The sequence below is a fragment of the Natrix helvetica genome (assembly GCF_964273705.1).
Source record: "Natrix helvetica genome assembly, chromosome: 3".
NCBI lineage: Eukaryota > Metazoa > Chordata > Lepidosauria > Squamata > Natricidae > Natrix > Natrix helvetica.
The window spans coordinates 147,715,973-147,731,807 of NC_138549.1; the positions used below are offsets into that span (position 1 = coordinate 147,715,973).

General features: G+C 37.5%; 1 protein-coding gene across 4 annotated transcripts in view; it reads left to right on the forward strand.

Moving 5' to 3' along the window:
* Positions 1-1,383: 1,383 nt before the first annotated feature.
* DHX35 (DEAH-box helicase 35) overlaps positions 1,384-15,835 on the forward strand; it is a 38,964-nt gene continuing 24,512 nt past the window's right edge. For all 4 annotated transcript variants that reach the window (XM_081948880.1, XM_081948881.1, XM_081948882.1 and 1 more), the window contains exons 1-5: positions 1,384-1,481; positions 10,150-10,283; positions 10,819-10,911; positions 11,895-11,972; positions 15,313-15,417. In XM_081948880.1, coding sequence (XP_081805006.1) covers positions 1,385-1,481; positions 10,150-10,283; positions 10,819-10,911; positions 11,895-11,972; positions 15,313-15,417 — 507 coding nt within the window. In that variant the 5' untranslated portion in view covers position 1,384. The remainder of the gene's footprint in view (positions 1,482-10,149; positions 10,284-10,818; positions 10,912-11,894; positions 11,973-15,312; positions 15,418-15,835) is intronic.

A 15,835-nucleotide genomic window follows, 5' to 3' on the forward strand; every position in this document is an offset into this window, starting at 1 on the left:
TCCCGTTCCAACTGGAGTGGGGAGGGAATAGGGATTTTGCAATATCCTTCCCTTGGCATGCCCACAGAACCGGTAGTAAAAAAAATTGAATTTCACCACTAATCTATTATCTATTTCTTTTTGTGAGAGCTCTACTTCATGTTTCTAGAAAGCAAGATGAATTTACACATGCACTTGATTATAATCAAAATTCAGGTGCTACATGTAGACAAGAAGTTAGTAAATTTCTACATTTCCAAGGAAAGGTGCAGGATCACTGGTGGTCTTCTAGCAAACCTGATTGCCATAAAGTTGTCATTTGTATGAGTTCTCCACACCCCATGTGTGATTATTTATTTATGGTTTTTCTGGTTTCTGTGAAAGTGATGGCATCTTTGGGAATTCAAGCGTGGAATTAATGGCAACCTTGAATAACAAGGCATCCCCAGCAATAGCTTCAAAACTTGGTAACATCATGTAATCTGCCTTTTGCACATCATGCTAATGCATAATCACTCAACTATTATGGAATAAAATATGATACATTATTTTAAATAGTTTGCTTACTATCTTTATCTGCTTATTGAAATCCAATCAATAAACAAACAAATAAATCCCTCTAACACATCTAGCAGGAACCAACCACTTGAAATAACCATCTCTATACTACCAACAGAATTCATGAAGGATTACTTATCATCAAAGGAGGGGCATATATGCGTAGTTTTCAAAAGTACATATGTCCTCAATGAAATTTTAGATGAGTGGGACTGAAATTCCTAAAATTCCCAGCAAGCATGATCCTCTAGATATAGAATATAAATGAAATCTCAAACAAAAATTTTGGGGGAGTGCTGTGAATAGACACAGCTGTGTCTATTCTTTTACCCAATAGGACCGTAATATTTTAATATATCTAAGAAGATCTACGGGAACAGTTTTTTTAATGTTAAGAGTGTTAATGTCACATTCAAAACTTTTGAATCCAGCTATTTTTTGAAAAGGTACGGTTATGTTGAACCTGCGATGTTGGTGAGAGAAATGAATTTCAGATTTAATTTTGAAATAAAATCATGTGGAATTCTGGAAGTTGAAATCCACACATCTTAAAGTTGCCAAGGTTGAAAAACGCTCTTGTCAAAGGAAGTCATGGCAAACCGCGTCTGCGTTTCTGCCGAAGCCTTTTACCCTCATCTAAAATAACCCAAAGGCTGGCCTCACGGGCACGCCAAACGACAGAGATCCTGAAATCAACGCAGCTCTCGAAAGACACCTGCGTCCCCCTCGCCCCACGCTGAAACTCTGCCCTTGGGCGGTAGATTGGAGAAGAGGCAGCCGCTTCGCCTATGCGAGGGGAAAGAAGCCATGGCAACCGCCAGCCAATCCCCAAACGCCTCACGATCACATGCTCCTCGCAATGGCGAGAGGCTTCGTTCTTTTCTTTTTGACCTTTCACCCCAAGATGGCGGCGCCCGTGGGTCCGTTGAAGTTTTGGAAACCCGGTAAGCCTTGAATTTCTTGGAAGGGACGGGAATATGAATACCACGGGAGGGAATAAGGAGTGGAAGGGTGGAGGTTGCTTTTGTCTAATTTTGGTGGAAACGAGTTTCAGTCTGCGAATGGACGCCGGCGGGATAGGCGATAGGGAATGCAACGATTATTGCATCGTTGCATATATATATATATATAAATTAACAAGGCTAGAAGAAAAGTTATTCTGCACCTGCTCAAATCATCTTAATATTTAACCTTTGAACGTGCGGTTCAATTGACTTAAGAGGCTTGTGAATTCTGAACTGAGAAAATTGTGCTCTTTATTGGCGCCCCCCCCCCCCCCAATGTCATATAATACTACGGAGTGGATCTATTTACCTCGTTCAGGTGGCGTTAAATAAATGCGCTGGATTGAGATTAAGCTGCTTGATAATACATAAATTAGCTAAGTGAATACCCTTTTTCGGTCTTGGGGTTTATCACCAGTATAATTCTAGTTGTAGAATATTCAAAATTAACACACCCATAAATACAGCCGCCTTCAGTGAACCTCCTTAGAGGCAAACCACACAAATATTTACATTTAAAATATATTGAGGGAGGCAGTCTTCCATTATTTTTTAAAAAAAGGAATTTACCTATTTTAATAGGCAATGAATGCTAACTAGTGCAATTGCAAAATAAATCTGCTCTTGTGTACAAAGCAGTAATAACTTGAAATGATTTTAAGATAACTGTCATCTGAACTGAAAGGATATGATTTTAAATTTTAAAGGGGCTTTGGGGAATTGAGGAAAAACTTCCACTCCACTAAAAAGTAGTAAGATAAAAATCCTCAGTGGTGGAATTAGATGCTGTTCTTGCTAGCTCATTATATGTAAATGCAATGGCAGTCAAGTGCTGTGATAACAGGATCTTCTGCAGTGCTAAGCAGTTTACATGGTAGCTTTTATCTATTTGCATTTTCTGATTTTTCTGGCGTGAAGGATAATTAGAAGACAGTTTTCCAATGCTGAAACTTAATTTTATAGAGCTATTAATATTTAAATTACTGCTCACTTTTAGACATGGAGCTAACCTTAACAGCTGAGGCACAGTGTTTGCAGCTGTAGTTTCCCTTATATAATTATTTGTTTATGTATACAGATTATTTCTGGTATATAAACTGAATTTAGAGAACTTTGCCTGCACCTTAATGCCACAAAAACTGACATAGTTTTTAATATTAGATAGATGGATAGATAGACCCTTGTTGAACTACTAGTGCCATTGTGTTCAATGGAACACATTTCTTAATGCCTTTGGGTTTTAAGGAAGATTTATTCTTTGAGTAATTTTCACTGATTTATTAATATAACAGCCACTTCTTTCTGAGATTATTAATATTTTATATTTCAGTGAAAAAAACAATTTGCCCTTGAACTGATTTCTTTTGATTTCTAGAAAAAACAAACACAGTTGTCCTTCTACTGTATATCCAGATTTTAACAGTAGTGTTTGTAGTCTTTTTTTACAATTATTTTAAATAGATTTCAAAGTTTGATACATTTTCTTCTGGGAAAAAACTACAACAATTTGATAATTCTGTATAAGCATATGTTGTTCCACTTACAACCTATTTTTTCCTCACATTTCCATTACCCCATTTTATTCCTGCTTCGTTTTAAGTTATTGAAGGGTAGAGGAAAAAAAACCCTGACGGCTGCCAATTTGTAATATGATCTTTGAAGCTAAATGTTTTTGAATAATTCTATGAATATTTACTTGCAAAAAAGTTCTATTTAATTTAAAATACAATTTTGAAATAACTACTTATCAAATGACTGTTATATACAATTAGTGATCAGTTTTGACGGGTGCTGCTATTTAGTATTACCATGATACTTATATGCACTTTGTTCTTTATATGTAAATAGTAAATCATATACAAAAAATTTAGGATTTTTAAAGTACAAATAAAATAAAGTGAGGATTGTTGAAGAGAAAACACAGGACTACATAGTATCTTCTCAATGTTTTTAAAGTTAGATTCATTCCAGTTCTTTCAGTTACTTAATAAATATCATAAACACAATACCCCTAATGTCCACAATAGTTTATTGGTAAAATTATTTAGAGCCAGGTCAAACACACAAAGGATAATTTAGAAATTCTTCCAAGGTAAAACATTCCTTATTTAATTATGTGCTCGTTGAAGAAACTCATATACCTGCATCTTTAAAAAATACTGAGCCACAGTTAATGTAAACCCTACAGTGTATGGTTTAAATAACATATAGAGCAAAACCAACTATTTTTTTTTGAATAGTGCAATGTATAATTGAAGTTCTTTTCTGTGCTGTATAGTTTTGAAAACAGCCCTGACATGTTAAAGAAACTTTTCCAAATCTTGTTACTTTGAGATGTGTTCAGACTGCAATAATATGGTTTCTGGGCAAGCTATTAGACTGAATTGATAGCAATGCATTCATATTATATAATTAAGAAAGCATTTATGTGGTATAAATTGTAGCTAATGAAATTTTTTGGCAAACCTGAATTTATAGCAGCTTTTTGAATTGCAACATGTGAAGATGTGCATATGCATGCTGATGATATTGCTGACAGTATCTTAAAATTGTAATATGCTGTTTATGGTACATGAGCCAATTTGAGGTGCAACCACCAGGCCAGTAACTCGGAGACCAGGAATTCTAGGCCTGCCTTAAGCACCAAAACCAGCTAGATGAGTTTAGACTAGTTACTCTTTCTCAGCTGTAGGAAGAAGGCAAAGCCAAACCACTTCCAAAAATATTGCCAAGGAAAGTGCATGGACTTGTTCCTGAATCAGCAGGAGTCAGGGTTGATTTGATGGATCATAAGAATAGCAATTAATTATGTAATCAAGTTGGAATGATTTTTTTCCTCTTGTAAGCCGAAGAGCCCACTGCAGTTTACATATACATGTGATCCTTGACTTAGAACCGTTCATTTAGTGACCATTAAAAGTCATAATGGCACTGAAAAAACAGATATTTTGCACCATCCCCATGATCTTGTGATCAAAATCCCAACTTTTGGCAACTGGTTCATATTTATAATGGGTGTCCCAGGCTCATATGATCACCTTGTTCGATTTTCTGACAAGCAAAGTCAATGGGGAAACCAGATTCACTTAACAACCATGTTACTGACTTAACAACTGCACTTGATTCATTTAACTGTGTCAAGACAGGTTGTAAAACTGTCTTTACAAAATAATGGATTTCCATTACAAAACGTCGTAAAACGAGGCAAAACTCACTTAACTGTCTTGCTTAGCAAGATAAATTTTGGCCTCAATTGTGATTGTAAGTCAAAGACAACCTGTACTCATATTTTTTAACCTATTTGTATCTGTTGTATGATTTAGCACATGCAATTGTCAGTTGCTATAGGTGTACTTAGGTCAGTGGTTTGTTACAAGTGTTTGAATTCAAACACTTCTGAATTCAGTGAGACCATGTTCATTTCATATAGAAATAAGACCTATAGTAGAAATGTATTTATTTATTTTTTATATATAAAAAGGTTTATTTTTAGACAAACATAGACAAACAAGACATAAAACAAAACATAAAACCATTTTCCATTACATACAGTGTGTCGATTGGTTACAAGGTTTTTGTGCAGTCTTTCCATAGTCATCACTTGCAATTTATATAAATCACATAATATCGAATCGAATATGTTTGTATACATTATTATCATTATACCTCATTTGTTTTGACTATCACTATTATTCCTTCATTTTAAGTGAGATATACTTAATGTTGGGTTCATTTATATTATAACAATTCATTACATCATCTTCAATCTATCCAATAATAATATATCTTTGTGTTATACTCAGTATCATTCTATTATTCTTGAATTGATAACATTCTCTAGTATCTTTCATTTCCATGGTTTTTTTAAGCTAACCATTGATAAAATAAATCCCATATCTTATAAAATTGTTTATTTTCTTCTCTAATTTCAAATGTCAATTTACTCATTTCAGCACATTCCATTATTTTATGAATAACTTCCTCCTGCATTGGTATTTTCTCATTTTTTTCCAACCAGTTGTGGATTTTAGTCCAATATTCCTCATCGTAGTCTTGACTTACAATTTATATAGAATCTCATATCATCAATCCAATATATATGTATAAAGTTATTATCATTATTAAACATTTATTTGACTGTAACTATTATTACTTCCTTTTATGTGAAATATTCTAAATTTATAATAAAATTATATTATGGCATTTTATTACATCATCCTAAAACCATCCAGTAATATTACCTCTTTATATTGTATACTACATGAAATTGTTTATCTTTGGTTACAAAACCTTTGTCCATCCTCCTCATAGTCCTCCTGCCATTTGTAGTATTTGTGTTCTAATTGCTTTCTTGGTAGATCTTATATGGACATGTCTTGGCAACTTATTTTCCATTGCATATCTTGTAAAGACTCGAGACCCCTCGTCTGTTCCTTCCATCAACTTCCCTTTGGTTATCACCGATGCTTCTGCTAAACTTTCTATCATTACTTCTGCCAAATTTTCTCCCTTTTCTTCTTCTATATTCTGGAATCTGAGGTAAAACTCTAATCTGTCAATCTCCCATTCCAATATTTCACTCTTGTCTTTTCCATCCACGCTCAATCTGCTGTCAATATCACCAATTTTCTTATCTTTTTGTTCATCTTTTTGTTCAATTTTTTGAAATCTGTCCTCATATTTCATCATTTGATAAGTATTCTCAATTTTTTCATCTATTTTTTCTGTGGTTTGTTCAATATTTTCCATTCTCTTTTCAATGCTCTCTGTTCTTGTATTTTTTGAATTTCTTGCATAATCATCTGTAATGTCACTTCCTTTTCTTTTCCGTGCTGCAACATTCCTCCAGATAGTAAACACTGCTACTATATTGAATAAAACTTTTTTTTATTAAATTCCAAACAAATTAACTGCAATCTTCTCTCTTTCAAGTCAAGGCTTTCTTTTCACTCCAGTCCAGCTACTGATAGTACCCCAGAGAAGCACCTGTTCATTTTCAATAAACAAACTCAAAGAACTTGAAATGTAGATCAAATGTTCAAAGAAAGAAAAGAAAAACAATGTTTCCAAGCCTCTAAGTGGCAGTGTTACTTTTTTTCTTCTACTTTTACTCCTCTCTTTATATTCCAGGCTTAAGGAGAAAAAGAAAAGTTCTTAAAGAGAAAATGCGATAGAGCATTGAAAAATGAAAAAGGAAAAAAGTCTTAATCAATAGGTATTAAAAAAGGAAAAATAGAAGGAGAAAAAAACCCAGTCCGGTTTAAAAAGTAAGAAGCGTTTGTAAAAATTCCATCAAAAAAAGGTTAAAAAAAATAACACACTAAGTTTGACTCAGGCTTAATCTTGCCACTTAACCTCTTCTGTCTTCAATTTTAACTTTACTTTTTGATCTTTTTGGGTCTTCTCTAATAATAAAATTTATCTCACCAATTCGACACACTTTCTCTCCCGCTTTGCTTCCGTTCTGGAGCTGTACCAACTTTCAGCAGCTTCAATGGCTGCTTCTCTGTGGCTGGAAAAAAGGGCTTCTCCTGGATCTGCTGGGGACTTTGCGGTGTCCCTGGGATCGGCAGGATGTGCCCATCTCTATCACTGTCTCTACAGGACGGTTTAGGTCCAAATGGGCCGTCCAGCGGCAGAGATATTGATGGCGATCCTGGAGCTCCATGATTGCATGTTGTATCGTCACAACCTCAGCCCCGCCTTCCTTCAGTAGAAATTTATTTTGAATAAATACTCATGTAATTACTGCTAAGAGATCTATATTCAATACAATTAATATACAGTAAAAAGATTCATATTCAGAAATCACAATTAAAATCAACAAATTTGTTTATGTATGTGTATCTAAAACACAAAGGGGACAAGGTGGCTTAGTGGCTAAGATGCTGAGCTTGTTGATCAGAAAGCTCGGCAGTTGGAATCCTTAGTGTCACGTAACGGAGTGAGTTCCTGTTACTTGTCCAGCTTCTGCCAACCTAGCAGTTTGAAAGCAATTAGAAAAATAGGAACCACCTTTGGTGGGAAGGTAACAGTGCTCCATGCGCCTTTGGTGTTTAGTCATGCCGGCCACATGACCACAGAGACATCTTCGGACAGTGCTGGCTCTTTGGTTTTGAAACAGAGATGAGCATCGCCCCCTACAGGAACGACTAGCACATATGTGCAAGGGAAACATTTCCCTATCTAAAAAACTGCAATTAAGGAATACAGTTACAATAGTATAAAATAACAGTATCCAGTAAGTTTATGCAGTTTTGAAAAGAGATGCCTTACATGCAGAAAACAGTACATTGCAATATATATGCACAAGCACTTTTCTCAAAGCATGCAGAGACAATCAGGTGGACCTTCCAAAGCAGCTGCACAAGCCTTGAAAATGACATGGCTAATTCAGATTTATATGTTTTCTTGGAAAATACAATTCTATTTTTTTTTGTTGCTACTACGTTACCTCTGTGGAAAATAGTCATACATTAAATAACCTGCGCTTCTTAATTGCAGCTACAGGTAGTCTTTCTCACTGTTGTAAAATGTAAAGCATTCCACACTGCATGCAAACTCACACCCATAGTCATGACTCATGCCATGTGCCCCGTGATCATATGATTTCCATTTGTAATCTTCTCTGCTGGCTTCCCTAGAAAGTCAATGCTGAACTCAATTCTGAAGATTTCAGTTCTGTTCCTACAATCCACCCAAATATTTCCCCTCTATGCAAACAGGGGAGCTAAATTTTTTGGTGGGTTGCATGAACAATTGAGAATGAAAGGACTGTCTGCCAGGATGATTTCAAATTCATGCAAAGCTGAAATCCTTTAGCAGGCATTTTTTTCACTTTGTCCACTTAACAACCTGGGAAATTGTTAATGTCAGCAACCAAGAGTGCCGTTGAGTGTGGTTGTTGAGTGAAACAGTCATGTGAGCATCTTGCTTAATGACCGATTTGCTCAACAACAAGATTCTTGTCCCAATTGTGGTTGTTAAGTGAGGACTGTTTGTATACATAATCGTGTTTTGTGGATTGATGTGAAATTATTATTAGTTGCTTGAGCTACGAAGGTAAAACAGCAGGACATCTGTCTGTCTCAATCAATCAATCAAATTTATATAGCGGCCCATATCTCCCAAAGCAGGAGCATTGCAATAAATAATTAAATAAAACTAACACTGGGTGAAGGGAGGATAAAAATGGTTCCCTCAGCAATGGGGCCCTCAGAATAGATCTTCAGTCTCCTGGTAGCCCCAGACCTGGAAACATAACCAGGTATTGAAGGACCTTAACCAAAAGTCCAAAAGGGCCATTTTGATTTTAGGGGAAAGAATGTTTCTTAAGGCGGATGCCACAGCAGAGGAAGGCCCATCTCCTGGGACCCATCACACATAGATCCCTAGCTGATGGTATCCGTAGCATGTCTTGTCTGTGGTAGAGCGAGTAATATAACTGGGCAGAGACAGCTACTCAGATAGCCCAGTCCCATGCCATGAATAGCTTTAAAGGTTAAAACCAGCACCAGTACCTTAAATTGGACCCAGAAGCCAACTAGCAACCAAAACCACTTGTGAAACAGAAGTGTAACATGTGCTGCCCTAGAAGCATAAGTAACTGCCAGTGCCAGTGCTTTCTGTACCACCATCCAGTTTCCGGTAGTGTAACCTCATCCAACATGAAAGATGGTGCGTTCCTGGAATCAGTGGGTCCCCAGAATGAAAACCGTTCAGTCTTGCCAGGGTTCAGCTGAACCTTGTTGTTCCCCATCCAAACTCTCCCAACCTTCAGGAACTGGGATGAGACATTTAGCAGGGAGAGAAATATATAATTGAGCATCGTCGGTGATGATACCTCACTTCATGCAATGGATGAGCTCAGCTAGTGGCCTCATGTAGATTTTGGAAAGAAGAGAAAGCGCCAAGCCCTGTGACATCCCACATTGTAGGGGGCAGTGGTGAGATCTCTCCTTCCCAATCACGATCAACTTGAAATGACCTTGAATGAAGGAGGTGAACTAGTGCAAAAACATGCTATGTAAATTCCCAACTCTCTGAGCTGATTCAAATGGTCAACAATATCTAAAGTCAGCAAGAGGTCATGTAGGGCAAGTATGGAGACACTATGTCCAATCCCACTCATAGCAGAGGACATCCAAAAAACAACAACCAGCAGCTTAAACTGTTTAGGTTTTTAAAATCCATCATTTTAATTCCTCATAATCAAGGTATCTACAATAGTATCATAGAAATGCATATATTTCAGTCTTCTACCAGTAATGGTAGCGCTTGTTTTAATTTCTGAACCATTATGAAAAAAACAGCCTTACGCACAGTGCATTAGAAATTTCACCTTGGAGACCATTGAAAGATACATACCTGAGGAGCAATCTGTCCTCATCTGATAGGGACATGACTGGTATGCCAGCAAGTTGGTATTTAAAAAATAATAATCTTAAAATACTAAACTAAAATGCTCTGCATTTGTGAGGACTAATTCTCTCTTAAATATAGTATGTGAAATTACAAGTAAAATTGTGAACAAAAACATTTCTTTACCTTTGTATTTTTGTAAAAATTAACATCAAATTAATAAAAATTTGTTTGCTTGGGTATGTAGGCACAGAAGGACCACGTGTCAGCCTCTCAGAGGAAAGACAGAATGCTGCTGAAAATTCAAGTGTTTCGGTCATCTATAATCCCTTTATTTCCCTTTCTATTGAGCAACAGAGGCAAAAGCTGCCTGTTTTTAAGGTATGAATTCATTTTATTACTTTGAACTGCAGAATTGCAAGCATTGCCATTTAGGTATGCTCTACCTTTTGATATCTTAAACTGATTTTTGCAAAATAGAAAATAAATGTATTTTTAACTTGTATGTAGATCACATTATGCTGTGACAGACTAATTTTCCCTATCTCAATGTATGGGGACATTGTGACAGCAATACAAGCCTGCCGTTATTCACTGTTGCTGTAAACATGAATTGAATTGCATGGGAATAAGAATTCTGTGCTGGATTATAGCTCGTTTGGTAAAGATTATGTGCCTCTTGTGTCATTGTGAGATATTATTTTACATATTTTATTGTTAGTGTAATATATTAAAGTAAATTATATATAGTAGAAATAAATCTGTTTTATGGTTTGTTTCAGAATATATGAGATAAAGCATTCTACCTAAATATTCCCATAGTGTCATTATAGAATGGATTGTATCCTTACCCCTTTATTGAAATTTCCTTAATGAGGTACTTTAATCCATGTCTGAATATCTATTTCTCTTCCAGCTTAGAAATCATATCCTCTATCTAGTAGAAAACTATCAGACATTAGTGATTGTCGGAGAAACAGGATGTGGGAAAAGCACTCAGATTCCCCAAGTGAGTATTAATAATCTGCATTTATTTGATTATTAATGGAATACTTGTTTCGATTGTCAATCATTTTCCATGGATAGATATATCACCGATTCTGTCCTTTAGTCCGCCCTATGTTCTTCTAGTGCTGCTGGCCTATGCCCGCTGGCTGATCCTTGCTGGCCCTGCTGCTCCTGCCAGCCTTGCGACTTTATGCTAGATGGGTTAGTCTTTGCCAGTGAAAATAAAGTTCGTGAGGGCTACACCTGGCCTTCCCAGACTCTTTTTTCAGCTGCAATGGCCTCCTGCAGCCCTCTGCCAGTGAAAATAGAGCCCAGGGGTGCCTGTGGCAGCCCAAGCGCTCTGCCAGTGAAAACGGAACTCAGGAGGAACCCTGTCCTTTAGTCTGCCTTTTGTCGAGCTCCGTTTTTGCTGGAAGAGACACAGTGGGCTGATCCTTTGCTGTTTGCAGGACAGCCCCTCAGGCCAGATCTAAGCATCCCATGGGCCAGATCCAGTCCACGGGCCTTGAGTTTGACACCCCTGTCCTATCGCCTTATGTTTGAAGCATAAGGGAACACTGCACTCTCCTTCCCTTGGCGTTCCTGCACTTGTGCACAGCTTGTGTTGGACTTTCCAGGACCTACCAGACTTCCCAATGGCACCTTGCTCTCCTTACCTGGACTGCCACTAACTTCATGCCTAATGACGCAGGAACCTTGAAGTTACAGTGGCAGCCAGAACTGGCTGGAGGGTCATCACTAAGTAATGTGATCACATGACATTACACTTTATGACTGCATTGCTTAATTATGGCAATACCGATCGCAGTCGGAACTGAAGAACTACCTCTACATTTTATTAGATCTACATTTTTTTTCCAGTGAGAAAATCTATTTGCATGGAAATAGAAATGAAGGGAAAATGAGGAGGAATAAAAAAAATTAAAAACCAAGATTAATATAAATTTATACATCAGTTCTAATAAATATTTTTTCCCATCACAGTATCTAACAGAAGCTGGTTGGACTGCTGAAGGCCGGATAGTGGGAGTAACACAACCTCGGAGAGTTGCTTGTATTTCAGTGAGTCGCCTGAATATAGGTTTTGGTAACAATTTCCTTGTTCTGGAAAAAAACATCATGCCTTCATATGTGGAGGAAAGTAGACTTGATTATGTGCTTTGGCCAAGACCCACACGCTACAGGACAAAATTTTTTGAAGAAATGTTATGGGACAGGTAGAGCCAACCTGGTGCCCATTGTTCTCTCTTACAATCTCTTCTGCTTATCCTGCATGCTGATCTGTTCCCCATTTCACAGCACCTTCTTCCTTTTCCTTCTTCCCCTGTCTCCTCTCAGTGACTGCTGCTGATGTCCATTCATGCCATCATAAACAAAGCCCAGTTTCATTTGCTTTTTCCTACTATCAGTATATTTCATTATAATTCATTGCATGGGTTGGAACTTTTTGACACAAGGTGCAAACAAATCTTGCAGTGGATAAGTTAGATCCAAAGAGCTATTTTGAGAATGCTAAAGTGCTTATACATGTTTAATAAGATATTTGATATTTTATTAAATCTATCAAATTGATTTGGAAGCCATCTTGGTTTCAATAAGGGATTGTCATTTAATGGAATTAAATAGTGCACAAGATAAATTGATTTTCCTTAGTTTTATATTTCTTTGGGGACTGCCAAAAGCTATGTCTCCAAGAGGGTTCTTTCTTTCTAATAAGATTAATCCATTCTGATTCTAAATTTAGAGGGAGACTGACATTGGAACTCCCTTTCTACTTCCCAAGTTGAGTTCTTTCCATATTAATAAAGTTTGATGTTGGGGATATATATGTGATTAAACCTGAGCCATATCAGTTGGTTTTATGGATGTGTGAAATATCCTAAATCCTTCTGGTTTCTGACCAGGGAGGAAGTTTAAAGCAGCCATTAGTTCTATTTTCTCCTGTCACTTATATTGGAAGAGGATGATTACAACAACAAATGCTACTTATAGGAAAGGTGTTCTATACTACTCTTCATTTTCTAGTACACTGGAGCTGTAATTTCATTCCCTAGGTCGATGATGTAAACCTATGGCATGTGTGCCACAGGTGGCACGTAGAGCTATTTCTGAGGGCATGCGAAGCGTTGCCCTGTCAGCTCCAGCGTGCATGCGTGCACATCCAGCGGATTTTCGGCCTTGATTTTTGTCTGTTTTTTGCCCTCCGGAGGCTTCCGAACTTCTAGTTTGCGCATTGGGCTGTTTTTTGCCCTCCAGAGGCTTCAGGGAAGCCTCCTGAAGCCTCCGGAGGGAGAAAAATGGCTTAATGGGTAACCTGGAAGTCCGTTCCAAAACTTCCGGTTTCCATGTTGGGCTGTTTTTCGCCCTTCCCAGGCTCCTAGAAAGCCTCTCGAGCCTGGGGAGGGCAAAAAATGGACCTATTGGCCCCCCGGAATTGGAAAACGGGGCCTTTCCGGCCTCCAGAATGGGGGTGGGGGAGGCTGTTTTCACCCTTCCCAGGCTCCAAGAAAGCAGTGTGTGCATGCACGGGACAGTGGGAGGGGGGTCACATGTGCATGGGGCAAGGCGTAGGGGGGACATTAAATTATTGGGGTGGGCACGCAGGCTCAAGCATATGCTTTTGGCTCCCGAAGTGAAAAAGGTTCGCCATCACTGCCCTAGGTTCTACTGCATGATTTGTAAATTAGTTCATGTATTACGGTATTTTTTGGACTGTAAGACGCTCCAGACTAAGAGTCACCTTTTAAGATGCTTTTGAAGAAGAAAAAAAAAATCTGTTCACTGCGGCCCGTTCGCTGCCACCTGTTCACTGCTGTGGCCCATTTGCTGCCTCCGCTGCAGCCTGTTCACTGCCACGTCCCGTTTGCCACAGTCCATTTGCTACCCTTGCCCATTTGCTGCCGCTGCCTGTTAGCCACCACCACCCTGGCCTGTTCGCTGCTGCTGCTGCCCATTCTAGAATAGCTGATTGACTCCCCTCCCCCCCAATATTCAGTGTATTATAAGACGCACAGACATTTCCACCCACTTTTTTGGGGGGGAAAGTGTGTCTTATACTCCAAAAAAGAACGCTAATTTCTAAAAATAAGTAATACATAAAATTTAAAAATAGTCACCACTCTGTGAGAATGCCAAAAGCATGCAAATTTGATGTTCCCAGGATTTCATCCATTTACTATATTGACTCCCCAGAGTGATAAGGACTCGTTTAAAACTGCAAAACTAGGAAAATTAGTAAACAGCTCTAAGTAGTTGCTTTGAACTCATAGCCACATTTATTTGAAGTGCATTTGATGTACTACACAAAATACTTAACAATTTTGGAACTTTGTAAAAGGTTTGCTGTATTTGTCTTGAATTATAGGCATTGTATTTGAAACATTTTCTATATTTATTAAAATGTAGCATTGCATAAATATTAAAATGTGTCATTTTAGCTTCATGCCTCTGCATGGGTTTAGCCATGGTTCGTTTCAAGGTTGTTGAAATTTATCACATGGCCCATTTTGAAGAACAAGTGTGAAATGCACTTGGACATTTCTATCTTTGGTGCAGCAAATGTTAGTTAATGCAGATTTTGCTTTTGTTTAACTAGCTTTATAACTAATTAAAATTTATTATTAGAATGGACTGCTTATCTGTTCACTGTTGGAATATTGTAAAATTGTCTTGAAGACACAAAACTGACAGGAGAAACAGCCATAAGAAAACTTTAAAATAATGGGTCAAATATTTTAATTCATTGAGTGTCGAATCATTGCAGATGTTTTATTTCTTTCCCATAATATCATCTCTTTAAAAAGCTAATGAATGCCAGCAAATAATTCCTCTGGAGTCTTTTCATAAAGAAACATGGAGCAGACCATGTCATTTCTTAAATTGAAGTTTCCTTTTTATAGTCTTAATTTGGATCCAAAAATATGTCTGGTGCTTCTATTAGACGATCTTTTTGGCCCGAGGTATACCTCTTTAGTAGTGAGAGTGTTTTACAGCTGGAGGGCCGCCATCAAATAATACATTTCTGATGATGAAGGGGAAATCTCTGAGAGTCTGGCAGTTTTCTGGTGAAAGAAAGTTTTGGAGAACATCCAGCTTTCTTGTGTTGAAGTCCTTGTGCTGGTGCAGTCTTTAAGTACAGAAGATTTTATTTTATTTTTCTTCGTCTTCATAGAAGCAGAATAGCATTGCCAGTATTTATTAATGAAACTAGGCCTTACCATATAAAATTGGCTATACTTAACTACTACATAATGATCCAAGAGAATTAGCTCAAGTTAACCAAATTTTACTTCAGTGATTTTTAAAATTATTTTCCCCTAGTTGTGCAAGATAAGCAAGCAATACATATTCACAAATCAAATGTGTTTATTATTTACAATATTCAGGTTATTCTTTCTCCTAGATTGCAGAGCGGGTAGCTGAAGAGAGGGGTGCCTTGCTGGGCCATGAAGTTGGATATTGCATTCGATTTGATGATTGTACTGACCCACAGGCTACAAGAATAAAGGTAATACATTTGGGCAAAATGCTTCTTTTTTCAAAGTATTTACAAATATTTCTAGTCAGTCAAGATCAAGTGAAATAGTACATTCTGGGGATGAGAATACGGGGGATCAATACTGGTTAGCTGTTTTGAATAGGTTCTAATGTTTTTCAGAGTCAAATACAGTTGAGTCCTTGATTTACGACAATTTTTTAAACTATGGTTCTAAATTACAGCCGCCTCGGGAAAAAGTGCCTTATAACTTCTACTCACACTTATGACCACTTCACCATCCCCACGGTCACATGATAGCAATTGAGGCCCTTGATAACTGGCTTGAATTTAGGATGGCTGCAGAGCCCTGCAGTTGTCAGACCTTGAAGCCATCTTTTGCATTAGGCCTTCAGGCCTGCCACATTTATTGCTGTGGGAAACTGGAAGG